At 59.1% G+C, this 26,699-nt stretch overlaps 8 protein-coding genes across 8 annotated transcripts; 7 read left to right on the forward strand and 1 right to left on the reverse strand.

Moving 5' to 3' along the window:
• Positions 1-1,077: 1,077 nt before the first annotated feature.
• On the forward strand, positions 1,078-2,770 carry THITE_2109250 (uncharacterized protein). Its single transcript, XM_003649997.1, has one exon. It carries the CDS (start codon positions 1,185-1,187, stop codon positions 2,727-2,729), a length of 1,545 nt encoding a protein of 514 aa, XP_003650045.1. The 5' UTR covers positions 1,078-1,184; the 3' UTR covers positions 2,730-2,770.
• A 1,086-nt stretch (positions 2,771-3,856) lies between these two features.
• On the forward strand, positions 3,857-4,657 carry THITE_2037751 (uncharacterized protein; the record flags this gene model as incomplete). Its single annotated transcript, XM_003649998.1, has 1 exon — positions 3,857-4,657. One exon carries the CDS (start codon positions 3,857-3,859, stop codon positions 4,655-4,657), a length of 801 nt encoding a protein of 266 aa, XP_003650046.1.
• A 1,825-nt stretch (positions 4,658-6,482) lies between these two features.
• THITE_2109251 (uncharacterized protein) lies at positions 6,483-7,374 on the forward strand. Its single transcript, XM_003649999.1, has one exon. It carries the CDS (start codon positions 6,748-6,750, stop codon positions 7,273-7,275), a length of 528 nt encoding a protein of 175 aa, XP_003650047.1. The 5' UTR covers positions 6,483-6,747; the 3' UTR covers positions 7,276-7,374.
• A 398-nt stretch (positions 7,375-7,772) lies between these two features.
• THITE_2109253 (uncharacterized protein) lies at positions 7,773-9,884 on the forward strand. Its single transcript, XM_003650000.1, has 3 exons — positions 7,773-7,972; positions 8,049-9,518; positions 9,748-9,884. Exons 1-2 carry the CDS (start codon positions 7,893-7,895, stop codon positions 9,481-9,483), a joined length of 1,515 nt encoding a protein of 504 aa, XP_003650048.1. The 5' UTR covers positions 7,773-7,892; the 3' UTR covers positions 9,484-9,518; positions 9,748-9,884.
• Positions 9,885-15,391: 5,507 nt separating this feature from the next.
• Positions 15,392-16,983, forward strand: THITE_39797 (uncharacterized protein; the record flags this gene model as incomplete). Its single annotated transcript, XM_003650001.1, has 3 exons — positions 15,392-15,448; positions 15,626-15,733; positions 15,865-16,983. 3 exons carry the CDS (start codon positions 15,392-15,394, stop codon positions 16,981-16,983), a joined length of 1,284 nt encoding a protein of 427 aa, XP_003650049.1.
• A 612-nt stretch (positions 16,984-17,595) lies between these two features.
• THITE_2109257 (uncharacterized protein) lies at positions 17,596-19,354 on the forward strand. The gene is made up of 2 exons (XM_003650002.1): positions 17,596-18,231; positions 18,288-19,354. The coding sequence occupies exons 1-2, from the start codon at positions 17,989-17,991 to the stop codon at positions 19,062-19,064; spliced, it is 1,020 nt and encodes a 339-aa protein (XP_003650050.1). The 5' UTR covers positions 17,596-17,988; the 3' UTR covers positions 19,065-19,354.
• Positions 19,355-20,522, forward strand: THITE_2109261 (40S ribosomal protein S24). Its single transcript, XM_003650003.1, has 3 exons — positions 19,355-19,455; positions 19,670-19,917; positions 20,022-20,522. The coding sequence occupies exons 1-3, from the start codon at positions 19,373-19,375 to the stop codon at positions 20,099-20,101; spliced, it is 411 nt and encodes a 136-aa protein (XP_003650051.1). The 5' UTR covers positions 19,355-19,372; the 3' UTR covers positions 20,102-20,522.
• A 1,123-nt stretch (positions 20,523-21,645) lies between these two features.
• THITE_2109263 (uncharacterized protein) lies at positions 21,646-26,596 on the reverse strand. The gene has a single exon (XM_003650004.1). The coding sequence runs from the start codon at positions 26,449-26,451 to the stop codon at positions 21,943-21,945; it is 4,509 nt and encodes a 1,502-aa protein (XP_003650052.1). The 5' UTR covers positions 26,452-26,596; the 3' UTR covers positions 21,646-21,942.
• Positions 26,597-26,699: the final 103 nt, after the last annotated feature.

Below are 26,699 nucleotides of genomic sequence, written 5' to 3' on the forward strand. Positions count from 1 at the left end.
TTGTTTTATAGGAAGGAGGAAAGGTATACATTTAGTGTAGGACAAGTCCTAGGGCAAGATTAACTTAGCTACTTACTAGGAGTATATTCTTCCTTTATTCTACTAATTTTAAGAGCAAAACCCGACCTTTAAGCTCTAATAGGATAACGCTCTAGCTCACTATTCGAGGTCGACCAAGGTATATATAGTAAAATACTTCCTTAGTACGTATATTGTCACCTAGCCTCCCTATTCTCTAGACCTTAATCCTATTGAATATATATAGATTTAGATAAAGTAATAGATCGAACGCAACTATCCTACCTAGCCAACTAAGGAGGCCTTAAAGGAAGCTATTTTATAGATATAGGCCACAGTGCCCTCTAACTATTTGTTGTAGTTGGTTCATTCTATACCTAGGCGGCTAGCTCAGGTAATTAAAAATCAAAGGAGGTATATAGGGTACTAAGATTAACCTATTTTTCTTCTGTTTTTCTATAGAGGATTAAGTACCTATACTATCTTTATAATCTATCGTTGATTAGCTTTTATATCCTTGTTATAATCCACTATATATACTAAACTAACGAACAAACAAAGGGAGCATTGTAGAGGTCCCACCAAGACTAATTTCGGAGGTTGCCACTTATAAGTATTTACAATTGCTATAGAGTGAGCAGGGCTATAACGACTTAGAGCAACATCAACAATGTACAATTGCGAAGACTCGTAGCAACAACTTTACTAAACCTCGACCAAATCGAAAAAAAAGAAAACGAAGTTAACCTACACCCTAACCTTAACCCTTACCCTAACCTTAACCCGAATCCTAACTAGCGGGGGGCTAGCGCCGCCCCCTGCACCCCCAGCGAACTAACCCGTAGCTAACCCATAGCGATAGTGCAAACCCCTTGGCGGTCTTAGCGGGGTACTGACGCTATAAAAACATTGCCGACAATTGGCCGAAATTAGTCTTGGCGGGACCTCTATAACCTCCAGCACTGAAACCCCACAGAGAGAGGGGAGGGGCCTGGTGAGTGTCCTATCGGAGCATGGCCCCTCATTGGTCAATGTTCAACTTTCCGCGGCAGGCAGTTAGTGAGAGCGAACCATAATTTTTTTGCAGCCGGACATTGGATTTCCGATCGCTGCTCGAAGAGAGGAAGCCGCGATTCTTCCCAACCAAGGCGCTGTCGATGCCCACCATGTCGGCTCCTGCTGGCGGAAGCTCGCAGGATGCGGTAGTTTCCAGCAGTCAGAAATCCGACAAGAAACATAAGCGCACAAAGTCCGACCACAAGAAGAAGCGCTCGAGGGAAGATGACGATGTCGCTCTTGTCGAGGAGACTCCCCGGAAGTCGAAGAAGACGAAGAGTGAGGACCCAAACGATGCCGACCGAGGAGAACGGCGAGAAGGTGCCGTGTCCATCGTCGACTCGCCGTCCAGCAAGAAGAAGAGGCACAGGGAACGAGATGTCAACGGAGAGGCCCATGACGGAGTAGTTGAGCCACCTTCGACCGCGGAAGAGGCCAGGAAGGAACACAAAAAGTCGAGCAAACGGTCGAAAGATTCGGAGCAACCCATACCGGAACCAATGGTTGTTGACTCGTCCGGAGCGGCTCCGGCGGAAGAGGACCGCAAGCAGGAGAAGAAGCGCAAGGAGAAGAAACTGAAGAAGCAAAAAGTGGAGGATGAAGCCGGGATCCATGACGAATCGGCGCAACCCGAAGGCCTTGCACAGGAGAAGAAGAAGAAGCGGAAGAGCAAAGAGAGAGCCAAGGAGGCCTCAGACGTGGATGCAACAATACAGTCCCAGGACATGCCGGCGGCGGCGGAGTCCTTTGCAGAACTGCCCGCCGACCCCGACTTCCCATTCTTCACCCAGACTATCTCGCTTTACGTTCCGTTCTTCCCGGTTGGGTTTGACAAACCGTTGACCAACGTCGCCGCACAACATCTGGATCCCCTGGTTAACCACTACTCCCCGGTGCTGCGCGGCGTCCTCCTCAGCTACTCGAACCTCAACCTTTCCGACCGGCCGGCGAAGGCGAGCATCACCCACCCGCCTACCGACCAGACTCCAGCCCTGCTGCACTCGATCGACGAATATGCCGTTGGCTTTGGCTGGCTCACGTTCGACGCGAACCTGTTCATCCCTTCCCGAGGCAAGTGGATGGAAGGAGTCGTGCAGCTGCAGAGCGAGGGTCACATCGGGGTGGTGTGCTGGAATCGGTTCAACGCCAGCATCGAGGCGAAGCGTCTGCCCGCGGGTTGGAGCTGGGTTGACTTGACTACAGGCGGCGCGAAGCAGAGCGCTTCGCCCGTGGCCAACGAGGACGGGTCCGGCCAAGATGATCAGGAAGAGGACATGCTGGACGGCGAGGAGCTTCAGGTCGTGGAGCAGATCCACACAACCGGCTACTGGGTCAACGAGCGCGGGCGGAAGGTGAGCGGCAAGCTGCGCTTCCGCATAAAGAATTTCGACGTTGGGCTGGCTGGAGACTACGGCTATCTCAGCATCGAAGGGACGTGCCTGGACGACGACGCCGAGCGAGCTCTTGCCGCCCAGGAACGCGAGATGGAGCGGGCTCGGCGGGCGAAGCAGAGCCCGGGCGGCCTCCTCCGGCCTCTCTCGAGGCGCGTGCCCGAGTTCAGCATGACGAGATTCGGGAAGGAGGACCAAGAAGAGGATGGCGGGCAACGAACGGTGCTGTACAAGGGCAGTCGCCCTGGCACGCCCGATGACTAGGTGTGGTCTGGCTTGACGCGCCAATTCTCTTCGCCACCCTCTTCATCCCGCAGCTCGGCGCGGAGTCCGGGGTTTCGGTGACTTACTGGATGCTTTGTGTTTTAGATCTGGGCCGGAGTTCGGGGACCATGGTGTTTGCAAGGATGCATGATAGGAGCGTAGAGCTGGGCGTGCGTCTGCATGACTGCCGCGTTGGCATCTTGTTGGGTTGGCCTATCTTGACGGGTTTAGGCATACAGGTACCACTTCTGAACCTGCTGCTCGAGCTGAGAGTTGATGTGCTTGATTCACCGCCGTTCATGGTGTCAAGAAGTCACCATGCATCTTGGCGGCCTCACCAACCTTGATCGTGGCGCTGTCCCATTGCCAAACCCGAACATCATGTATGGCCTGTGGCAAGGTTGCTTGCATCCTGGCCATGCCTGCACGCGGTGTCCCCTTGAGTGCGCGCAAGATTTCTGGCCGCTGCATGACCAACAACGTCGTACGGTTGCCCGCAGCCCAGCGAAAAGCCCCTCCTTCGTGAGACTCACCGGCAATCATTCACCGAACAAGGCCGCGGAGAAGGCGACCACTTGGTCAACCTCGACCCTGAGCTGTCTGGATCGTTTGCCAGGGTCATCTAAGATGTGGCCGTGATGATCAGAGTTGGCAAGATCGTGCGAATATCCAGACGGACACTCGCTGCTGGGGTCGGATTGCTGAAACCAACCAGAGGCGATACCAAGCCTGCCAGCGAACCGTTGATGTCTCAGCTGGCCAGTCTCAGTTCGGAGATTCTGTCCGGGTGGTCGAAGGGGGTGGCCGGAGCCCTGTCCGCCAGCCGACCACCCGTGCCGACCGCGCCCCAAACCCGCCACCGACCGGCAATGCGCCCCCGGACCGCAGTTCGGCAGGGTTCGTATGGATGAGAAGATAAATAACCTGGGACTCGGGGTTTCGTCAGTCTGCTTCTCCAGCCCACAGCAGCCGGCTCCTCGGCTCCATTTGCTAGACAAGATACAGCCAACCCCGGCTGGTGCTCTGTTTCTCCCCTTTACACCAGCATTGCCTTTCCCCTTTTTCCCCATCGTCAAGTCCAAGGACAACCTTCCCAGCGGCTTCAACGGCCAGGTTGCGGATACGCAATGGAGGTGCTCCGCGCAATACTGGCGTGCATCTTCCGCCGCCGATGGAGGAACGAGCAAGGGTGCGGAGAGGTCCTCTACGACGACAAGATGGCAGCCCTGTACTCGGACAGTGAGCCGTACAACACGCCACGCGACGTCATGAGCTACTACTTCAACGACGCCGATGACCACGACGGTGACGGCACCGCGGCCACGCTCCCGGTCACACACGCAGACAAAGCCCGCGACACGGCGATCCCGGCGGCGGACACACGCACGGTGGAGGAGATCGCGCGGGAGGTGGCGCGGCTGCTGTGGCAGGCCGAGTGGAACGACGACGCGCTGCAGGGGCGCATATCGGAGGCGGTGGGCGAGCGGCGGTGGAACCGGCGGATGGTGGAGGCGTGCCTGGACCGGGTGATCGAGTACGTCGAGCGGGGGCGGGGGGCGGGGATGGGGGCGGCCATGAGCGCGGCGCTGGACCAGGCGACCGACGTCGCGGACGACGAGTTCGCGTTCCCGCGGCGGCATCCGCCCTCGCTCGACGGCTTCATCGCCATCGTCTCGGTCGGCGTGCTCGCGGATCTGCTGGGCGCCTGGGTGCTGGAGCTGCTCGGCTTCGGCGAGGTGCGCGGCAAGGAGGAGCTCGAGGGGTCGGGCGAGATCGCCATGCTCACGTCGGACAAGATCGTCTTCTCGGCGACGCCCAAACCGGGTTCGGTGGCGGCGTGGTGGGTGAGAGAGTACGGGGCGTACATCCCCAGCGGCTCGATCTATTCGTACCTGCAGAGGATGGACATGGTCGAGGTTGGGGAGTGACTTCGAGTCCGGTTACTTCTCCGGCGTGTGTTTCATGCCCATTGGACCCTCCCTCGGACCTGCAGGGTAGCTTCTCGGCACCGCTGACGGAATGCTCGAGTGGTCCAGGGTCCAGTCAATCGCAGAGGTGAGCCAGTCGACAGACAGCGCTCAGTGATAATGCTGCTTTGGCGGCGGCGTGGGCGGAGGGCGGTTGCATGTACGATAACTCCGAGAACGGCTTAAACATCATTAATGGTAACATGGTATTCCAGGAGCGCTGTGGCGGGATGGTGGGATTGACTTCAAGGTACCAACTGGGGTAGTTAGCTACCCGCAGGCAGTTGACACGACAGCGATTGTGTTCTCGTTCCACGGATGCTCCCTCGCCGTTGATCTCGGTGAACGGACTCTGGGTGTAACTACCTACCTAGGTACACAGTGAGGAGCAACTCAACCGAGGGCAGCCGGCTCTGGAGATACATCCAATGTCTCCGTGGCACGCTGCAGGCTTCGTTGTTGACGGCGAGATATGTGTTCCGTACACATCACACCGTCATCCTTGCCCAAGAGCATGACGTTATTGCTATCGGGCAACCGGTTGGGATCGGGCAGTCAAAGAAGCTCCCGGCCCGGGACCAACCGCCGGTGCTGTCAGCGCTCGATACCTGTATGTACTGGTTGGGATTTTCCCTTCTCCGCCATTCCGACCTCTCAGCGTCACCAATCCTGTCGCTACATACGTATACGGCTCGCTGGGGAAGGAGTTGGAGAGCGTGGATATAGCGGCTGCAGGTGGAACCGAGTCGGTCCAAAGGAGGTCACCAGGCCGCGGCGTGGGCAACCATCTCGGATGCACCAGGTTGTACGTGTCAGTCCGGAATTGCTTGGACTGGCGGGTTCTGGCCCGAATCCGTCACCCTTGGTGGTCATGGCCGCTTCTGTAGCATCAGCGCCCTTGCGGGTCCGGGGCTAGCGGGCTATTGGAGGTGGCGCTCAATGCAACACGCACTACCTTAGTTGCAAAGAAAATGGAAGTTAGTGTGGTCGCAAGGAAGCCTGTCACGAGATTTCTCGTGTAACTCGAATACCTGGCACCTAACTCTCGCTGTGGAAAATTGGTGTTTTGAACTCGGAATATGGAAATGAGAAGGCGGGGTCCCGGGCCCACCAAGATTCGACTGTGAACATTCTCCTTGGCAGCGGCACCTCGGGTTCTGGAATGGGCTCTTCGGCTCCTCATCGCCCAAAGCGGCACGGTTCATGTAACGTTATCAGCCAGCCCCGTCGGAGCTGAAATGACGATGCCCAACGCAGATATCGCTATTCCTGTCGATTGCTTGCCACTGTGAACATGTACTTTCGAGCACGCACTTCGCGCAATGCTCGCCCTCTGTTGCGATTTCGCTAGACGCCTCTCCTCCCCAATGTCCGTCGTGCTGCCATCAGCGGCCCCAAGTTCGCCTCCCTAGCGGGCCGCTGCCGAGCTTTCTTGTCCCCACCAGCAACGGCTCGGGGCGGTTCTGACGGAGCCGCAGTGACGGCAATCTGACGACAAGTACGGCAGGAGCTCCAAGTCATTGATTCCCGTCAAGGAAGAGGATCCCTCAATCGCCTTCGATTCGCAACACAGCCCGCAGTCAGAAACACGCACCGGTCCCACCCTTGTCGCGACTCGGGTTAATCGTCCGACTGCTTGACGTTATCTCGCGCCTGCAGTCCGCCGGGCTTCCCACCTCAGCCGCCAGCTTCACCTTGGCCGCCAGCTCTCGGCGCGAACAGCAGCAAACACCTTACAACCAAGGGCACACGTCACCCCCATCTCAACACAACCTCTGAGTTGTGCGGATCATAATTAAGCACGCAATCGCCCGCAGCCGGCCAGCCGCATCAGGTTCCGCACCACTCTCGCCGTTTGCACTCTTAAGAAGCAAATCAGCCCCCAGCGCAGCGCCCTCAACACTCTTGACAGTCTTGAGGCTCTTGACGCTCCTGACGCTCCTGACGCCCTCGATCCTCTGTTTACCAATGATTCGACAGTCTGTCCTCTCGACCGCGCAAGACCACACATTACGGTGTCTCTACCGCAGACCCCGTACAGGGAGGTGAACATGAACAACTCGGCGAAGCCAATCTCCATGGACGCGCTGCCCGAGCCGCCGACGGCATCGGTGCGCCCCTACCCCCACCACTGCCGCGACCTGGCGCTGCAGAAGTACCTCCTCCTCCACGAACAGCACGAATCGCTGAGGCAGCATCTGGACGAGCTCCGCGAACCGCGCCAGAACTCGGTCTGCACGCCCGTCTCGCCCAGCCCGGCCACGTCGCCGACGCGCGCGGGCCCCTCCCCAGACGCCGCTCGTCGCGAGCCGTACTCCTTCTCCCTGCCCGCGAGAAATGGGTCGTACCCGTTGTCAGCCGGTGCCGCACGTGGGGTAGCCGCGTCGGCCGAGGTGGCGATTGAGGAGGCCAAGCTCTGCGACGTCAACGAGGGCATGAAGCGGGCCCTGACCGAGCTACTCAACTGCCAAAGTGTGCGTTCCGACGACGCGTTCCGTACGTGGGTGCAATGCCGGCTTATGGACACGGAGCGGGAGCTGCGGAGCGGCCGGAGGAGACGAAGCGCCCCTGGGCAATGAACTACGCCTTCGCTCCATCACCCGAGGCAGCGATTTTTGTCTTCTTTTTCATGTGCATATTGTGCCATTTTTAATTGATATTCGAGGGACTGGGGCATTCGGTCTGGATTAGGAGTTCATGGAGCTGTTAATGTTCTTGGTAATCTGGCTTGGTCTCACTCAGCTGGACGGTGCTGCCCCTGGCATTTATTGTTTGGATCACCAGCGGGAAAAGCAAGGCATCGCTCCTTTGTTATTCGTTGGGCTTCGGAACGGATTTGAGCTGGGAAAGCAAACTCGCGCTGCAAACCTCGACAGAAAATACATCAAAATGCTTTTGACCGACTGTGCTTCCCTCCGCGCATGACGTCCGCAGAGGCTCATTGCCATGATGGTTCTGCATGATTGCAAATCTGGAGCATAGCAAACCCTAACCCCGACTGCGTTTTCTCGTTCTTCCCCGGCAGGCAAATTGAACTTGAATGCAAGGGCGGGCTTGGCTTGGTAGGTCCATGCAACACCTCGACTCCTTTCCCAGCAGCTGCATCCCGCCCACAGCCTTCAACCCTCTTCGGCATTTTCTGAATCCCGCAACCAGAGACTGAGAGGAATGCCGGTTTGATGCTGCGGTCTTCACAATGTCTGTACTCCTTGAGACCAGCGCGGGCGACATCGTGATCGACCTGCTGGTCGATTACGCGCCAAAGTTGTGCGAGAAGTAAGTTCCTGGGCTCCGCACATTGAGCAGCGACCATCCGGCCAGTCCTAGCTAACCAGCCCGTTTACCCGGCCAGTTTCCTCAAGCTGTGCAAGGTCAAATACTACAACTTCTCCCCGATCCACTCGATCCAAAAGTCCTATTCCTTCCAGACCGGCGATCCCCTCGGCCCCATGGCTCCTCAATCCGACGGCGGCACCTCCATCTGGGGGCTTCTCTCTGGCGACCCAGCCGACAAGACCTTCACAGCCTTCTTCCACCCAAAACTGAAGCACCTCGAGCGAGGAACCGTCAGCATGGCGACAGCCCCGCATCCATCCGACCCTGATCAGCGCGTGGCCGCTTCGCAGTTCATCGTGACGCTCGGAGACAAGACCGACTCTCTCGACGGCAGGGCAGCCATCTTTGGCAAAGTAGCCGAGGGATTCGACACGCTCGAGAAGATCAACGGCGCCATTGTGGACGACCGCGGCCATCCCCTCGTTGACATACGCATCAAGCACACCTTCATCCTCGACGACCCCTACCCTGACCCCCCCGGCCTGCGCGAACCCAGCAGCTCGCCGCTGCCAACCAAAGAGCAGCTCGCGACGGTGAGGATTGCCGAGGACGAGGAACTGCTAGACGAGGAAGCCAACGAGGAAGCAGCCGCCGAAGCCGAGCGCAGGAGAAGGGAACGCGAGGCAGCCGCTCAGGCGCTGACGCTCGAGATGATGGGCGACCTGCCGTTCGCCGAGGTCAAGCCGCCAGAGAACGTGCTGTTCGTCTGCAAGCTGAACCCGATCACGAACGAGGAAGGCCTGGAGCTCATCTTCAGCCGCTTCGGCAAGATCCTGAGCTGCGAGGTGATACGGGATCGCAAGACAGGCGACAGCCTGCAGTACGCCTTTATCGAGTTCGAAGACAAGAAGAGCTGCGAGGAGGCCTACTCGAAGATGGACCAAGTCTTGATCGATGATCGGCGGATCCACGTCGACTTCAGCCAGAGCGTGAGCCGCCTGAGCGAGGTGTGGCGCAACGAGACCAACGCCAAGCGAAAGAAGGCTGCCATGCGGGACGGCGGCGGCTGGGGCGGCGTCAAGGAGTTGGAAAAGCGGCGCCAGTACCGCAACGAGCCTGTCGAGCTTGACGAAGGCCGGGGGTACAGGATGGTCCACGGAATGGAGGAGTTACGTGGCCGCCATGACAAAGCCCCCGAGAGGACAGAGCCGCGTGGTAGGGGCTCGCCTCGTCGCGACGAGGGCTATCGACGCCCAGAGCGTGATCTCGACCGGCATGGAGAGCGGTACAGGCCCGGGCGGGATGGCAGGGATCGCGACACGGAACGGCGCAGCCGAAGCCCACGGAGAGACCGCTATCGAGATCGCCAATACGACCGTCACGACGGCGATAGGCGAAGCCGGGACGATCGTGAATGGTCCCACCGTGATCGACGCGATCATGACAGGGATCGAGGGCGGCTGAAGGATGGTGACAGGTACCATAAACGTGGTGATGAAAGGGGGAGGTAATTTGCCGAGGCACCTTGGAACGCCTGCATGAAACGGTACGACACGACAGACACGACACCCACCCTGGGTATCACTGGCGCCACCAACCTGCCGTTGTCCCACTTTGACGCCCCATATGGCATCCTTGACAGGGCAGCACGCCCAGACCTGAGATGCTTCCTTGTGACACAAGCTGCGCTACGAGAACAATCGACTGCCCAGTCCTTCAGAGCATGCGCAAAGGTCTGCAAGTTTCGTAACATCTCAGCGGCTAACAACGAACAGTTGAGGATGGTTGGTGCTCACAGCCGTCGGCTTTAGCGGCGGGGTTCTTCATGGCTTGTTTGGACCACTGCCCTTGGGTAGGTTATGGAGGAAGGTCCACGAGGGGCGGAACCACCTTCAGGACGACGCGCAAACCGATCAATGCAACCGGGGGACCGGAGTGTGGTGATAGGCGCGGCATCTTCCGCGGCCAGCAACGCCCGAACGAGATGGGCCGCGACACAGTCTGGCTCGTTTTTTTCCACTGCTCGTCTTATACGAGCTCAATATCTACGTGGCGGGCTGGAAGCGTGGCCATGTAGGGGCACATGGCTCCTCTCACAGACGGCCCAAGGGCCATTGCATTGCAGTCGGACAACAGCCGCCTATGCTGTGCCACAGCGACAAGCGGGCTTCCGACACACGCCATCTTCTTTTTTCGTGTTGCACATGTCCGCCGGGGTGTGGGCAATCTGTTTCGACCACCTCCAAACACGGCGACGGCTTCATGGCTCCCGGTCTCGGGCCGCATCTTCACATCGTTGTCCCTTGCCGGCCGAGTTGAGCTCCCCTATCACATGACAGGTGGACATGTTCATGTCCGGAGTTTGGTGTCTGGTGACCTGATCTGCTTTTGCGGGTTGCCTACCGTCCTGAGCCTTCGGCACTGTGGGCTTAGACGTCATCCAGCTCGAGAGATCAGGGCATTGACAACTCGCTTGCTTGGCTTTCGAGCTCCGCGTTTGGTGTCTGTCTTTGTGCCTCGATCAAGTCGACAAGTCGACGGCAGTGTTGGACTCGTCTCGCGTCTCGGTGTTCGTCTTTCTCCGGCTAAAACGTTACTGACTCGGCTCTATCAACGCCATCGGCGCCCAGGAGCAACTGGCTACAGTCCCATGCAAGCTGTGCACACGAGTGATGCGCCTCGGTTGCGGAGAACTGAGCGGCGACACAACCTCGGCCTGGCGGCAGTTAGCAATCCCTTATGTCAGGGCCCTGGGGCTAGCTGCTGGTTGTGCCACTTTGTTCCTTCACCCGCCGTACTTACCTCCAGATCATGGCACGACGACGCTCCTTCCATGGTGTCCACTCAGTCCTTAGTTCTGTCCTAGGTCACGCATGCGGACTTCAGACGAACACGATGCCGCGGTCTGTTCGTTGCTAGACAGTTCAGTACCGAGGCCGGCATTCTGTGTATGTACACTACCCCAAGACTACTTCGAATGTTCCAGTGTGTCCTGACACACTTTGGAGTGGCCTTGAAGCGAGACCGTGCGTCGAGGGCTGGCTCATCCTTCTTTTGCGCCTCTTTGCTAGTGCCCCCAAGCCGCCTCTGCTTCTCTGGCATACCACTCGGACGAGGCTAAAAAGAGAGAGCCAAAAAGCGTTCTTGGCTTTCGGCATCGTCTTTTCCCCGGCCGTCAGGGCAGGCAAGCCACAACTGCCAACCGCAAGTCCACGCATTCTGCTCTGCTTTGAGATCTTCAATGGGGGCTGCAGGTTGCGCATCATCCCAGGGAGTTAGGCGCACGATGTGGCTAAGCAAAGATCACTAACAAGGAAGTTTTGCTAAGACATTCCTCGAGCCCCTGAGCACAACCTCAATGCTGTCCTCAGACTTGACTGGCCTACCTCGTCGGGTCCAGTCCTCTCTTTGGCTCGTCCCCATCGGAAGCCTGCAGCACGAGCGGCAACTGACGAGACTTGACAGCATGTCTTGTCATCCATCCTGCAAGCACCCGGCAGAGCCAGCCCCAGAATCCTCCGCATACTACGCAGTATGTATGTATTCCGTACCGTGTAGCGTCTGGCTGCAGTCCTCAGCGCCCGCCCCTGTGGCCATGTGCCCCTGCTGCCGTCCCGGTCTGTCCGCCATTGGGGAGGCTGCGGCAGCCCGCCCGGTTGGCTTGGGGGGGGGCCATTCGGCACGTCGCCACACCAAGCGCCAGGCTCGGGCCCTACACTAGCGTGCCGAAGATTCGTATTTGCACATCGGCTCCAGCGCGCCACCAGCTGCAGGCCGATGCCGAGCCACGGCGCTCCAAAGATATCGCAGGCCTCCGCGTTCCGGTGGCGGACATCGCCGCTACCTCAGACATTGGACATGAGTCAGCCCACGGTTTTCGAAACGGTCGTCTCTTGGCCCGGACGGCCGGTCCCTTCCTGCCCAGCTCCAGATCTTCCAGCTGCGCGCGTCGGCAAGGCGTCCCAGCTCGGTCCGAGACCGGGATGCTGGATGGCTTTCCGGGCAGGTCGGAAAACAGAAGTTCGTGCCACTGGACTTAATTTATCCGCAGCCGGGGGCCGGGGGGTGGAAAAAGAAGAGATTGGCTTCTCGGACGCAACCAGGCGGTTGGCCTGCGGAGCGCATCAGAGGCAGATGGGCGTTTGCCCTTGCCCGGCCTGCCTGCTGCGACGTGGAGCCATGACCATGGCCCCCGTTTTCCGGTGCCGTTCCAGTCCGGCCGTCGAATCGGATGCTCCCAGATGCCCCACGGGGAGACGGGAGGGAGACAGGAAGAGATCGCTCACATTCGATCTTGGGACGACCGAGATCAGATTTCCCGTGTCCGCGCCGGCAGTCAGGAGAAGAGAGAGGTCAAGGCTACCCTGCAACCGGGCCCCTGCTTGGTCAAACGCTTGGGCGTTAAGTCACTAGAGACTATGACGCCGCTGCCACCATGTCCGCAGCTTTGGGTGCTGGTCCGCCAACTGGTGGCTGAGATGGAAGATGCTGATTCGCCCCGGCCTCTGCGGCATCATACGTACAGGTAGCTTGGTACTTAGTGTGCTCCATACATATCCCTCCCAGTATTTTTCCTCCGTACATGACGGATGCTGCGCAGCACAACTCGGTGTTGTGTCAGATCTTCCCCTCGGCTTGGGAACAGTGGCGCCTGCACCATGCCCGCCGTCCGAGCTCCTTGGTGCCCGTTGACGCAATAGAATAAGTTGTGTCCCCGCCAAGGTCTGCATCTAGAGAACGGAAGGGAAAAACAGAACCCACCGCGCGAGGTTCCATGTACGGCATAGCACTCTGTATACAAAGCAATACCAGCGAGCTGTCATCAAACAGAAGGCCGCATGTGACGGACCGCCTTCTTCTGCAGCCCCTTACCTGCGCAATGCCCTTACTTTGATTGGTATTGGGCAGCCCGAAGAGAGAGAAGAGAGAGAAGCAAGAAGCAAGCCCGGGCGCCCCTCTTCGTTATTACATGTTGGAGATTGCAGACTGCAGGCGGCGATGTTCGCGGTTGAACGCCGCGGCGAAGTGACAGGGCACCCCCCCTTTACCCCCCCTCCCCCAATCCCACCGTGCCTGGAGCGTCGAAATGGGTGTATGTAGTAGTGTCAACAAACAGTTCAGACGCGAGCGCAGAACCGGGCTGCGTCAGTCAGGCCACTCTTGTCCTTTCTCGCTCAGTCAACTGCTCAGCAAGCAAACGGAGATTCGCTGACTTCAAGTGGCCCCCCACGCATTGTCGTCGCACGGGCACCTTGCTCTCCTCATTTTCTTTCGTCTCCAGCGTTAAATCCTCCTTTCTCGTTTGACAATTGCGGTCTCCTCCTCAGCCTGTGACCACCACCGCCGCCCTGAGATCCGGGCTGCACGGAAAGTCCGTAGCCCCGGTTGGATTGTCACAGCAACCGGCATGCTGTGAGACCGCTGGTAGTACGAAAAATGCGGCCCAAGATGTGCTGTCGGTGGACGAGGGTGAGGGCCTGCTTCGTCCCAGCGTATACAGAGCTCCTGCGTAACGTTACGCAAATCACTTCTGGTTTGCGGCGTGCTTATCTCGCTGCGTCAAGCAAGACTTTCTTTCGCGTCTTGCTCTGCGTTTGCTCCAAATCGGTAACCCGAGCGTTTTCTCTTCCCTCGAGACCGTACTCTGCTCCTGAGTAACCATTCACAGCTGGGCAGTTCGCGTTCTTTCTCTACCCTCGGCATCAACGCTGCCCCTTCTACATGTACCTGCTGAGCCGGCTCTCTCCCATTCTTTCTTGGACTGCCCAGGCTCCACGGCGGGCAAGGCATGTGGACGAGCCCATGCATCTCTCGCGGGCCAGGGTCGTGGTCGTCCTTCTGCCTCCTTCCTTCTCGCAAGCGCGCAGAGATCCAGCCCTGTCAACTGCTGGGCGTGGTAATCTACATGCAGGTGTCCGACGGAGGCCGTAACTTCACCTGACACCAGGTCCAGGGTGCAGTATTGCAGGTATCAGATGGCAACCCCTGTCGTTTGGCTAGATACGTACCTGGCACGCACACGTACCCGTCTGTCATGACGTGCACGACCAACGAACGGACCTATGGGGGACGAGGCCATCAGTGCCTTTGGGTTTGTGTTACCTGCTAGGAAAGAAGGGGGGGCGTCGCGGAGGCAGAGCACGGCGTCCGCCATGGCAGGGTCAAGAGCGCAGCGCGGGTCGATGGAAAGGAGGGCACGATGCGCGAGCAAACAGAGAATTTCGGGCTCCCTGGAGGGAAACGTCCACTCGGTGACACAATTCACCTATAACACCCGAACGCTCTTGCAGAACACCCTCGTCTTCGGGCCTCTCTCGCCTTTGATCCTCCCTCATCACTCCTGGCGGCGGGACCTTGTAGCCAACGAGGAGTGAATGCTTGGATGACCACGATTCTAGCAGCGCTGCCACTGATCTCGAATACTCGGTTGATGTCATTGCATCAGCTCGGTTCAACTAGTTACTAGTAATCCGCCTGTCACAGCTTGTCCACTCGGAATCTCGCGCGTTTGCACGGCATTGGCGACGACTTGGCTGAATCGAATCGTTCGCCGCCTCCTTCGAAGCCAAGGGCCGGACCGGGCAAGACATCGACAACAGAAGCTGGACGCCGCCGAGCAGGTCTTGGGCCTGACATACATACAGCCTTGATTCTCCGGGCTCAGGTATGTCTCATTCCCTCTTCGTGCCGATGGCACGAGTGCGCCATCTTGACCCAGGCGGCCATGGCACCACGTCTTTCTCGGCCGGGGGTTCGTGCAACACCAGCGTGTGTGCCGTGGGTGGGTGGCGCGGGGGCACTGCGAGATCCTGCCAGCGCTGTCGGTATATGTCGCTCATGTCGCTCGGCCAGATCTGGGTCGTCTCATGTCCAAACACGGGGACACCTTGTAAAGCCCCCATCAACCCGGCTCTCCTACCTTCCAATCCGGATTCACCGTTCTCAAGTCCGCCAGACGCCAGTCCCTCAGCGACTACTCAAGAGATTTCTCCCTTAAGCGAGTCGCAGTAGACGCCGGGTACCAGCACTTCGGCAGCCTCCGCCCTTTCCGTCGTTGCGGCCGACTCAGACCCATCCAGCCAGGGCCAGCACGGGGCAGGCCGCACATCACTTACCTGCCTGCTCAGCCTTGGGACAGTAGAGAGCGGGTACCGCAGACCGCCGTCGAAGTGGGGAACACGGAGGAAAGGAGAGAGAAAGAGACAGGCCAGAACGAGGAGACCATTACCGCCATATTACCTACGCTGCGCCACGGCGTGGAGGACACTGTGTCGGCAGGTGGCGGGAACCATGGTATCCCAGGCTTGTTATACGGCCAGCGACGGAAGACGATATAGCCGTCCCTATCCACTGTACTTCCCCTCCCCCACGGACCGGCGCTTCCCCTTGTCCTCCTCGCACGACACGCGGGCCATTACCATGGCGGACCAGCTGGACTCTGACTCGGCGCCCCAGAGGAAACGCATTGCCGTGGCAGTAAGACGCACCCACCCACTCCCAACTTCCAAATTCCAACCGTCAGCACACCACCGCCCTTTGTATCTGGCCTCGGACCCCACCGTTAGGTTCCTAGCTAGCATCGCTCCCCTTTTGCCCAATCACTCCCGATCCGAGTCCCGTTGGCTGACCGAAAGCGTTTCTTTGTGTCTTCAGTGCGGCCGCTGTCGCAAGCGCAAGATCCGATGCAGTGGCGATCCAGGCCAGGGCCAGCCATGCTCCAACTGCAAGAACGCTGGCGTGGACCAATGCCAGTTCTTACGGGTATGCTTGGCAGAGTTCCCCCCTTTTTCTTTGTTTCCTCCCCCTGTCACGCCCTGGACCCGCTACGTCCCTGGTCCCATCGCAGTCCCGGCGGCGAAGCTAACAGCAGCTCGCCGCGCGGCGGATGCCAGGTATCGTCGCGTGAAGCCCCGATCCGACCCGACGCCAGTGACTTCGGGTACAGTGTTGGGGACGCGAGGGTCTATGCCAGTCGCACCCCGGTCGGCGGCGGCATTCCCTATAGCCACGATTCAAGTCTGCCCACCCTGGGCTCCAACGACGTGCTGGGTTCCTTCCGCAGCAGCTCGGCGTATGCTTACACGCCGGCGACCAAAGCGTACTATCCGGCCATGCATGCCTACGGCACCCCCTACCCCGACGAGTTCGAATTCGGTCTTGGCGTGTCCTCTCCGTCCGTAATGCACCAGGAACCGGTCGGCATGTTGCCTGGTCAGTGGAGCTCAGGCGCCGGAACCCGGCCGGCGGCGAAGCCGTCGTCGTTCAGCAGCATATACCTGGACACAGATGGGCCGTACAGCAGCTATCACGGCGCTGGCCTGCTCCATCGACCGCCTCACTCGGTCAGTGCGGACTCGCCCAACTTTTCCTTCTCAGGCGTCGCCGCATCACTGCCGATGTCGAGCACGCCCGGCCCAGAACGACTGCTGCCAAATCCGGCCGCGCGCTCCTCTTCACTGCCCTACCCGGCCACTCTCAAATCCTCGGCGTCATCGACCACGTCTGCCGCGAGTACGCTGGCTGACGTAGCCACGGCGGCCAGCTACGCGGGCGGATTCAACACGCCGGGCCTTCCTTATTCCTCAACGACGAGCAGCAGCCTCTCCAGCCACCACTCGTCATCGTCCCGCTCCAACTCGGACACCTACTCCGCACACGATGGCATCTTCAGCGAGCAGGAGCGCAACAGCATCCAGAGCCAGGGCCCCGGCTTCGAGATGAGCTCGTACACGGCCTCGCCTCGGCGCAGCTCGCTGAACGGCGGCGGTGCCGGGGGCCCAGCCGCCGGCTCGGGCAGCAGCAGTCACACATACGTCCCCGGCGAGAGCGCCAGCGCGGCGGCCGCGCATCATCATCACCTGCCCGGGCCTTACATGGACGATGCTGCGGCCCCGTCGGGCCTCGATCTGATGGCCCACCGCCGCGGCCAGGCCGCCGATTCGGGAAGCGGCAGCGCCAGCCATGCCGCCCACGCGGAGGACCGGCAGGTTGCCGTGGCCAGCCGCCACTGAGAAAAAACGAAAAAGAAAAGAAACCATGGGACTTGGCGAGTGGCGGCCCACTAGGAAGGAGTCTTCGGATGCGTCCACGGACGCCGCTAAGAACGCTGCGAATGCGGGATGGGGAAAAGCTACCCGGTCGACCAAGGGGCCGAGTTGCAGCCCTTGAAATCTGGTCCCCGTTGGTACGGGACCGGGTTGCATTCCCGGCATGACAGGGACTTCTCGGCTTCTGCAATAACATTCAGTCGGATTCGCCCGTCGATCGAAGCTGGAGCGACACGATCATCAGACGGGCCGGCCGTCAGACGCACCGTTGAGACTCAGCAGCCCCTGACGCAAGCTGCGTGGCGTCGACGTGGCTGGCGTGGGCGATTACGCAACGCTTGGGCCCGCCCTGACCGACCATCAGGTTTCTTCTTCGGTTTCAACTAATTGTACTGGTCATAGACGTTCTTTGATTATCTGCTGGTCTAAGTGTGCATGCATGTCTGCGGTATTGAAACACTGGGGCGGCGTTTTGAGTATTCCGTACAGTAACTACCTACCTCTAATCAGTACAGGCTTTCTTCCAGCTGGCCGTCCTTGGCTGAGATCTTGGAGTACCGAGTCTGTTGTGCTTTTGTACTTACAGAACTAAACCGAGCCGAAATTCAGAATCCATCATCCCGCGTGGCCAGGTACGACTCCGGGCAAGCCGAGGACTGCCGTTCCATATGACGAGCCAGCGTGCTTTTCTTCTGTGTCAGCCAGCGCCGTCCTCAGCTGCCACGAGTGGCATGCTGGCCGGCCCAGGCCAGGGCGGCTCACGGCTCAGATGCCTGCTCCTTTCGCCTTGTTGTCGGGTTGACTTGTGGTTCCCAACTCGAACAGAGCCGAGGGTGATGAAACAAACGTGCAGGTCCGAGGTCAATCCACAATCTGCCGTAACGCACTAAAAAGGCGGTGTGGTCAGGAATTCAGACTGTCACCCCGAGTTCTCCCGCCTCGGACGTCTTGAAAGACACGATGTGCGCGATGCCCCCGGCGTTCCAGATCAGCCCGCAAGTTGCCCGCTTTTGCTGGCAGGTCTTGCAGTTGGACAGCGCCCCGGAGTTCCCGGACGCTGAGCTGCTCCGCGCCGAAGACGTACAGGAGGCCATCTACGAGCGCGTATTTGACGATGCCGTCGCCTTGCCTCTTCCGCGGCGGTACCAGCTGCGAATTTTGACGGAGCTGATCGCCAGGATTGAGTCTGCCATCGAGGACTGGGACAAGCATGTAAGGGATGAGCTTGGGTGGCACTATGCCAGAGGCCAGACAATTGACCGCTGCAGGGCATCGCGGACAGCCTCACGTCGGCATTGTCGCGGTTGCTTTCACAGCCACTGCCGTCCGAGATGGAAGCCGCGCAGCAGAGATCCTATGTGACTTACCATCTCTCGCTTCTTCAAGCACCCATTGACAACCCGCACATCACCCTCTTGGAAGCTCGCTCCCTCATCGCCGCGTCGGGAACTACCGGATTGCGCACCTGGGAGGCGGCGCTGCATCTCGGGCAGTATCTCTGCGTCAACCCTTCCCTTGTCAGGGACAAACGCATCCTCGAGCTGGGCACGGGAACGGGTTATCTCGCGGTGCTGTGCGCCAAGTATCTCGGCGCAGAGCATGTCATCGCATCGGATGGATCCGGCGAGGTTGTCAACAAGCTGGCCGACAGCTTCTTCCTCAACGGCCTCCAGGGATCCGACAGGGTCTCAGCAACGGAACTGAAATGGGGCCATGCTCTCCTAGGCACGGAAGAGGACGCATGGAACGGAGGCAGGCATGTGGACATGGTGCTCGGCGCGGACATCACCTACGACGTGAGCGTGATTCCGGCTCTGGTCGCGACGCTGCAGGAGCTGGCACGCCTTTTCCCGGGCATTTCCATCCTGATTGCCGCGACGGAGCGGAACAGGGCGACCTTTGAGAACTTCTTGGACGTCTGCGGAAAACGAGGCTTCGCTTTGGCCAACGAGCCGTTCCCGGTGCCGCCGAGGAAGGCGCAGAACGGGCCGTTCTACAATGATCAGAGTCCCATACACATCTGCAAATTGAAATCCAAATGGTGAGATCTTGTGCTGCAAGTGGGTGCAAAGTCCCACACAAAACGAATGGAGAATTGGGGGGCGACTGTGTTTGGTGCGGGGTCACACCAGATGTCGGATGGATTACGCCTCAAATTTGCGGCCACAACTTTCTGATTAGGGCTTGCGCCCAACCAACTAACCGACCCGGGACCGGAATTTTTCGAGCTCCACCCTGGCGCAGCACCCTGCCCTGCAAAATTCACCACGGCAGGAAAATCCCACTTCGAAACCTCCCGGTCTTGCGAACCAGGAAGTTATCGCCAAACATCGACCGCCATCCAACCGCCAAGATGGCCGACTCCGACTCCCCGGTCACGCTGCGTACGCGCAAGTTCATCCGCAACCCTCTGCTCGGTCGCAAGCAGATGGTCGTGTGAGTCTCTCCCCCCGGCATCTCGCGCTACCCGTCGCCCCGTCCCGTCCGTCGCCATATCCATCCATCGCTCGACAAGCTATGTCGATGAATCTCCCACCGAGGCCGATTGCAATGGGCTGGATCTTGGTCCAATGGAGTGCATGGGGAATTGGGTCGCCCGATTGCTGGCCGTTGAACGTGGGGCTGACGTTCGCTCTTTGTGCGCCTGCAGTGACATCCTCCACCCGAACCGCGCCAACATCTCCAAGGAGGAGCTCCGCGAGAAGCTCGCCGGCATGTACAAGGCCCAGAAGGACCAGGTCAGCGTGTTCGGTCTCCGGACCCAGTTCGGTGGCGGCAAGACCACCGGCTTCGCCCTCATCTACGACTCGCCCGAGGCCATGAAGAAGTTCGAGCCCCACTACAGGCTGGTCCGCGTCGGCCTGGCAACCAAGGTCGAGAGGCCGAGCAGACAGCAGCGTACGTTGCCCCCAGCCACGGTGCAGGCAGTTAACGGGTCGACGAGAGGGGTGACCGTGGTGGAGGTGGAAATTCCGTGGCTGACCCTCGTCGTCCCAATACAGGCAAGCAGCGCAAGAACCGGCAGAAGACCCTGCGGGGCACAGCGAAGGTCAAGGGCGCGAAGTCGAAGAAGGAGAAATAAACGGTTGGCGTTTCTTTTTGGCGTCGTCTGCGATACCGGGTTTCATCTGGGCGGGAACGGACGATGGCTGTGGCTTTGTGCATTACCCTGGACTGCTTGTTGCATCCGGCAAGTTTGACGCCGTAACTATGCAACCGGAATTCATGACGGTGGCGTGATGGTCGGGGCTTCGATGATTCTGGCAGAACCATAGCATTCTCAATACAGGGCGTCGTCGGTTACCAACTCGCGGGGAATTCATCTCGGGCATGGATGGGCACGGCAACATCACATCTTCCGCCGTGGAATGGGACCGCCTTGTTTCCACCTGTCAAGAGAGCAGCTACAGTGGTGCGAAGGATGGGGAGACGCGTCCGCTGTGACATCTTGACGCTTCACTTGCCTCGGCCGCCCACCTCAAAACGCCAGTCGGAAACGACGCCTGCTCAAGACCACACCGACGCCGCGTCACCGCCGAGAAACACCATCTCCCTCCGCCTATCGTCTACGGTAACGAGTCCGAGCCGGCCCACCAACTTTTACATCTGGAGACCGTGAGGAGAATCAATCCGCCGCTCGGGGCTGACTGCCGCGAAACCCGAGACGACGCACTGGGTTCTTGCTGCGGTCCAATAACACGGCCAACTTCGATATCTGATGGGCCCGCAGCCATGCTTGGTGTTTCCACACACCCAACGGAAGACCTGATGCTTTGTCGTCCAACCTGCACGGCATCATCACCGCAGCGGTCAGTCTCTCAATGTAACGGGCCACTTAGGTCACTACCAACCCACTACTGCCTTGTGATTACCACTTCCCGGGGACGGTGTGTTGCTGCGCGTTGTCATCACAAGCTGTCTTGGCAACACGCTGGTCTGGTCTTGTTCAACCCGAGCGCGTTACCCATGTCGGCGAGTTAGAGGACATTCCACATGTGGGCAGCGTGCGGGAATAGCACAACTAGCCAAGCAGAGTCCGTGGTGAGAGACAATCTTGCTCAGGAGCAGGGTTCTTAGGAATGAGCGAGGGCGACGACGGTGAAGATAAACCTGGGAGAAGACGAGGGCGGAAAAGCTCAGCCAACGTCTAAACCAGTTGAACCCTGAACACTACTCCGTATGATACCGGGCTGCTTAAGTGACGAACCTAGAGGGGAAGGCCGTGGCGGTACTCAGGTATAGAGGAATGAATTTTGAAGGCCGCCAGAACGTCAGCCGAGAGAACCCCATCCGCAGACGCTGAGGCGAATGGTCCTAGGGCTATTGGATGTCATTCATCCACAACCGGAATATGTATGAGCCTCAGCGGCTGTTCTCATCAACCTCCAACTGGATGTGGTGTACTGACGGCTTGGAAGTAAGTGTGCCACTATGTATGCCTGGGCCTTCCAGAGTGCATTCATCCCAAGCGGTCCACCGACCAGCATGTCCATCGCTATTGTGAGGACGTGCCTCCATCATGAGCATTTGTGATGTACCTCGATTTTGGCTGGGGATGTCTCGAGTTGAAGGTAATCTCCAACCACTTCGAGACCGAGGCCAGCGCACATCAAGACCCCAACCGACAAAGCCACGCGCTGGTATCAAAGGGGCATGGCGGGCTGCCAACGAGATTACCTGCACTACTCAAATCCATTTCCTGACATACGAGGAAGGGATCTCACAAGAGGCATAACACTGATTGAATTACGAATGATTTAGACTTCCATCGTTGCAGCAACATACACTTCAAGTCAGGCATCCGGTCTGCGAAGGGCCGAGCAAGGCACACCAGACCCGGATTCACGGAGCTATAATACAATGACCAGCTTCTCACAAGCGAATTTCTAAGCCGACGAATGCAACGACTAACCCCAAGCCCCGCTAAAAGATTTTCGACATCACCTTGCTCTTTGCCCGCAGCAACGAGTTCAGCGCACCATTCTGCTTTGCCTGCGAGGCAGTGCCCGCCTTCAAGGGCTGGGCATCCGGCACCTCCGGGGGCGGCGGCGGCTTTTTACCTTCTCCGCGGCGAGGGCGCGCCTTCTTGACCCAGCCCGGACCGCTCGGCAGGTCCGGGTCTTCGTACGTCTCGTCGAGGCTGTCTTCCGCGTAGTATTCTTCCACCTCAGGCTCCGGGCTGCTGGACAGGAGCGACACGACTTGGGAACCCTCGGGGATGACGAACGGCGAGCTGGCGTGCCGTGCCAATCTGCCCGCGTTGGTACGAGCAGGACGAGCCGAACTGTGACCTGGGGAGGCACGCTCGGCCTTGATGCGTGGCCCAATACTGACCAAGTCCGAGGCCCCAGTCCGCTGGGTCGGCCGCTTCGGCGACGGCCTCTCGACGGGCTTGACCACCAATTCCCGGGCCAGTCTGGAATCTCGTGGCTGCACCCGCTGGTTCTCATCCTGGTCGGAGACGTCAGAGTCTTCAAGACGCCGCATGGCTTCCTCGTACTCCGGATTGGACGCAGCAGCCGGCTTCCGGGCCTTGATAGCCGCCACGACAGCACGGTTGCTTGGGGATCGAGGCCCCTGAGTTGAGCCTGATGCCCACAAATCGCTCAGAGAGAGTCCGGAGCCGTCGGACGACTCCGACTCTGACTCCTCCTCCCTGTCATGCTTGGGCTGCTTGCTTGCCCTGCCGTGCTCGTTTTCACTGTCGTTACGCAGCGTAGAGCGAGAGACAGAGACAGAACCGTCAGGGCCGTGGAAAGAGTCATCGCCCAATTCAATGGAGAAGTCGGGATCGACCTGCCGCCCGCTGTGGAGGCTATCTGCTTCAGAGGGCGGGAGACCCAGGTGGGGAGAGACGACCGGTGCTCTCTCAGACGGCTCCGAAACTGGATCCGAGAAACCGTGGAAAGGCTCCAGGTAGATCGGCTGGGAGTCAAGATTGTTTGATGTCGCCTGAGCGTGTGACCCCGGGCTGCTTTGACTCCGAGCCTGCGAAGCTTCTGACGGCAAGGTGGCACCTTCCTCTGCCATTTCCTCTAATTGCCGCGTCGGGCTGCTGAGGTCTAAGCCAGCATGGTTGGAAACCGAGGGGTCGATCTCCTTCCTGAAGCCGGCTTCATGAATGAGGAGACTGATCTCATGCCGCCGCTTTTCTGAGATGGGAATGTCGACGGGCTTTTGTCCGGCAGGAGGCTCAGAGCTCTGGCGTCCACCATTAGCGGCCGGGCTGTCGACGTCCACCTCCCCAGGGCATCTCCCGGGTCCAGAAGTTTCGACTTCGCCTTCTGCTTGATCCAGCGTAGCAGATGGTACTGCCTCGCAAGACGGCGTTTCTAGCGTTTCCTTTGAATCCGCATTTTGAGGCCTCTCCCTCCTCTCGGCGTCAGCTGGTGGCTGTCCACATGATGAGGCCCCAACATCCTGGGGAGCAGGTCGCAAGATGCGCGGCTCGATCATATCTGCAGGACCCAGGACCCGGTATCCCTCCGCCGCGGCCTCTTCGTCCTCGTCTTCCATGCCGGGCAACTCAAACTTGTCATAAACGCGGTTCCCCTCATCGTCGTAAACCTTTTCGTTGCGGTCCAGGTTGCGATCTCGTTTGGCAAGACGAACCTTTAGGGCATTGTCTTCCAGGACGTCGACCACAATCCCGGTGAGCGCCAATACCTGGGGCTGCCAGTTGGTGGCTTTGGACAGAACCCACTGTTTCCAGGTCACAACCATGCCCGACGCGGCCTCACCCGGTTCTAGGACAGGCAGAGAGGACAAATCGGCAGGAGGGGTTGGCAGGTCTTCATCCTCTTCATCCTCGCCGACGGCCGGGTTTGATGCCCGATCCGGTTGCTTCGCGGTTTCCTCAGGTTCGTCGTCGTAGTTGAGCATTGTGTCCCCAAGACCAGTATCACCGTCGTGACCGGCATGAGACCACTCATGGTCGTTGTCGGCATCATAATCGCGGGCGCGTTTCCTCCTCTTGGCGCTTGACCGGCTTCCTTCATCCAAATACTCCGGTTGATTGCGCTGTTTCCGTTTGGAACGGCCGCCACGCAGATTCTTGCTGCCCTTGAAGTATTGGCATTGCTGCTGGGGATCCCAGCGCTGGACAAAAGGGAAAGGTGGTTCACTGAGCTCGACCCCTTCGTGGCAACATTCCACCGCGCGGTAATTAATCCTGTCCCGCCATGATTCCGGGCCTTCCTGCAAGTGTGGTTCATCTCTGGACCCCCGAGGTTGGTTGTCGATGGAGGGACCGAGACCGTGATTCAGCGATGGCTGAACGCCGTCAGCGTGAATACTGCGAACTTGGTCTTGATTCCGCTTGGCTTCGGGGCCTTCGCCCTCGCTAGTAGCCCTCCCGGTCTCAGGGGACATCTCTTGAAGCATGCCGAGGCTCTGCAATAACGCTGCTTTTTTCGCCGCAATTGAGTCACGAAAGTCGGGAGGGACGACGATTGGTGAGTCTTGGGCGGCCTCGGTCACGGCCGGCAATGATTCGTTCTGAGCGGCAGCCTTGAGCGCCCTGAGAGCAGCTCTTCTCCTCGCATTCCTCTTCTGCGTAGCTGTTTTCCCCTGTCTTGGTGGAACCAGCCTCGGGCGTTCCCCTGAGCTACTGTCGGCTGTCGGAACGATCGTCTCAGGCTCCGCACCCCGAGGGATGGCGTTCCCTTGAGTAACCGGGACTTGCACTGCAGGGACAGTACTTCGGGGCGACGGCGGCTTGGAGGCGTCGCCGGGACCGCCGTCAGACGAGTCTCCATCAGAGGACGAATCAGACTCGCCGCTCTCGCTTCCACTGGATGAGCCGATTTGAGGTCCGCGGACATCGCCCACGTGGTCAGAGCTCTCGCCGGTGCCCCGCGCGGCGTCACTGTCATCACTATCACTGCTGGTCTCGGCCCCGCTGTCACTAGTGCTGTCGCTATCGCTGTCGTTATCGCTGTCACTGTCGCTGCCACTGTCGCTGCCACTGTCGCTGCCGGCGTCATTGTCGCTGTAGCTGCTACTGCTACTGTCGCTGCTGCTGCTGCTGCTGGCGCTGTCGTTGTCGCTGTCACTCTCGCTATCTCGCGACACGGATGAAGGACTGGTCGCAGAGGGCCTGACACCACCTGGTGATTTCGTCACGTTCGAAGGGGCGACTTCGGGGCCACTGTCCTGGTCGCTCTCGCCCTCGACCCCAGTCTCCATCTCATCGGCTTTGTCAATCTGATCTGGACCGGCCGAGGATGGAGGAAGATCAGGAGGGACGATGGAATCCTCATCGAATCTGGTATGCACCGGGGGCTTTACCGGGTGGCCGGCTTTGCGCATGGCCTCGGCCATCTGAGCAGCGGCCGTCCCAGCGAGGATGGAGCCGCTGGGAAATCCGTGCTCGTCGTAGTGTTTCACGATGGAAGCGACAGACTCCGCATCGCTTTGGCCAGCCTCGTCCTCCCAGGCTGCCTCGGTTCGGGATGGCGGGCGGTTGGGTTGGGCAAGGACGGCGTCGGGAGAGCCAACTGGTCGGTAGTGGTGCTTCATCTGCAACCCGGAGGATCCCGATTTGGCAGTCTCTTGATTGGGAGAGACGGCCGTTCCGCGACTACCGAACGAAGCTGCACCAGAAACCGTTTGAAGGGCTGTGGAAGGTTTTCGCTCTGGTCCTCTCCTCCTTGATGACGCCGAAGTCCGAGGTACCCGACCTTGAACGGCACGAACTTCGTTCTGAAATTGTTCATTTTCCGCCTGCAGACCCCGAAGCTCCTCTTCCAGGTCGCCGTCGTCAGGGTCACTTGCGTCTGAGTCAACTTCACTCGCACTGCTATCCTGGTCTGTACTCTCTTCGAAGTCGTCGTCGTCAACTTCCTCTTCGTCTCGTTCGAGTCCAGAGCCATCGCCCTGAGCAAGAGCGAACCGCGTTCGCAGGCGGGAACGACGGCCAGCTCTGGAGTTTTCCCCGTGTTCGGTAAGGAGCAGTTGGGGTTGTTGGTCATCGCTTTCCTCGGCATCGTACTCGAGCCTTCGGCGCTTCAAAGGGGGTATCTCGACGGCTGGCCGGTCTCTCGGCGTCCTGAGGCGCGGGCGACCGAAAGCTACACCGTCGACGAGATGCTTCCCGCTGGCCGAGATTTGGAGGCGCCCACTTAATCGACGCTTCCGCTGGTCGGCGGTATCGAGGGGACGGATGAACACTTCCTCGTCATTTCTCAAGACGGAGGACAGTTGCTGGAAGTGCAGGCACTCGAAGGCGCAGCCGTGGGAATCACGGAGCTCAACAGCGTAGTCCTCCAGACCCCAATTGTTGCTCTCCAGTGGAATGACGTCGTTGACCTGCTCCAACAGCGCGGCGATGGTTGGATCGTTGTCGAGCGCGACGGCGAAGACGACCCTCACTTCGGGCAGCGCGTGACGTCGCACGACCAGCCGCAGACGAAAGCTGTTGCCGTCGGGCATCTTGGGGGAGGTGCGCCTAATACAGGAAGGCAAAGACACCCCACGTAGTGGGTAAAGTGTCGCGAGAAAATCGGTGCTGGAATGGAGGGCTCTGACACGCAGCGGGCAGGGCAACGCAGGCTCTCCACATCGACGCGAAAGCGGGCACTTTTGGGGGTCATCAGGGTGACAAGCGCGCCACTTGAATGCGCGACTTATCGATAAGACAGGCACCCTCTTCCGGGTCCCGATCCATACAAGGGCAGTGC

This window comes from Thermothielavioides terrestris, chromosome 1 (assembly GCF_000226115.1).
Source record: "Thermothielavioides terrestris NRRL 8126 chromosome 1, complete sequence".
Classification (NCBI taxonomy): Eukaryota; Fungi; Ascomycota; class Sordariomycetes; order Sordariales; family Chaetomiaceae; genus Thermothielavioides; species Thermothielavioides terrestris.

Bases quoted from the DNA above. Each gene is read 5' to 3' on its own strand.
- THITE_2109253 (XM_003650000.1), top strand. From the start codon at position 7,893: ATGTCTGTACTCCTTGAGACCAGCGCGGGCGACATCGTGATCGACCTG. The intron at 7,973-8,048 runs GTAAGTTCCTGG...TTACCCGGCCAG, and splicing joins GCGCCAAAGTTGTGCGAGAA to TTTCCTCAAGCTGTGCAAGG.
- THITE_2109250 (XM_003649997.1), top strand. From the start codon at position 1,185: ATGTCGGCTCCTGCTGGCGGAAGCTCGCAGGATGCGGTAGTTTCCAGC.
- THITE_2109261 (XM_003650003.1), top strand. From the start codon at position 19,373: ATGGCCGACTCCGACTCCCCGGTCACGCTGCGTACGCGCAAGTTCATC. The intron at 19,456-19,669 runs GTGAGTCTCTCC...GTGCGCCTGCAG, and splicing joins GGTCGCAAGCAGATGGTCGT to TGACATCCTCCACCCGAACC. The intron at 19,918-20,021 runs GTACGTTGCCCC...GTCCCAATACAG, and splicing joins GAGGCCGAGCAGACAGCAGC to GCAAGCAGCGCAAGAACCGG.
- THITE_2109257 (XM_003650002.1), top strand. From the start codon at position 17,989: ATGCCCCCGGCGTTCCAGATCAGCCCGCAAGTTGCCCGCTTTTGCTGG. The intron at 18,232-18,287 runs GTAAGGGATGAG...TGACCGCTGCAG, and splicing joins TCGAGGACTGGGACAAGCAT to GGCATCGCGGACAGCCTCAC.
- THITE_2109251 (XM_003649999.1), top strand. From the start codon at position 6,748: ATGAACAACTCGGCGAAGCCAATCTCCATGGACGCGCTGCCCGAGCCG.
- THITE_2109263 (XM_003650004.1), bottom strand. From the start codon at position 26,451: ATGCCCGACGGCAACAGCTTTCGTCTGCGGCTGGTCGTGCGACGTCAC.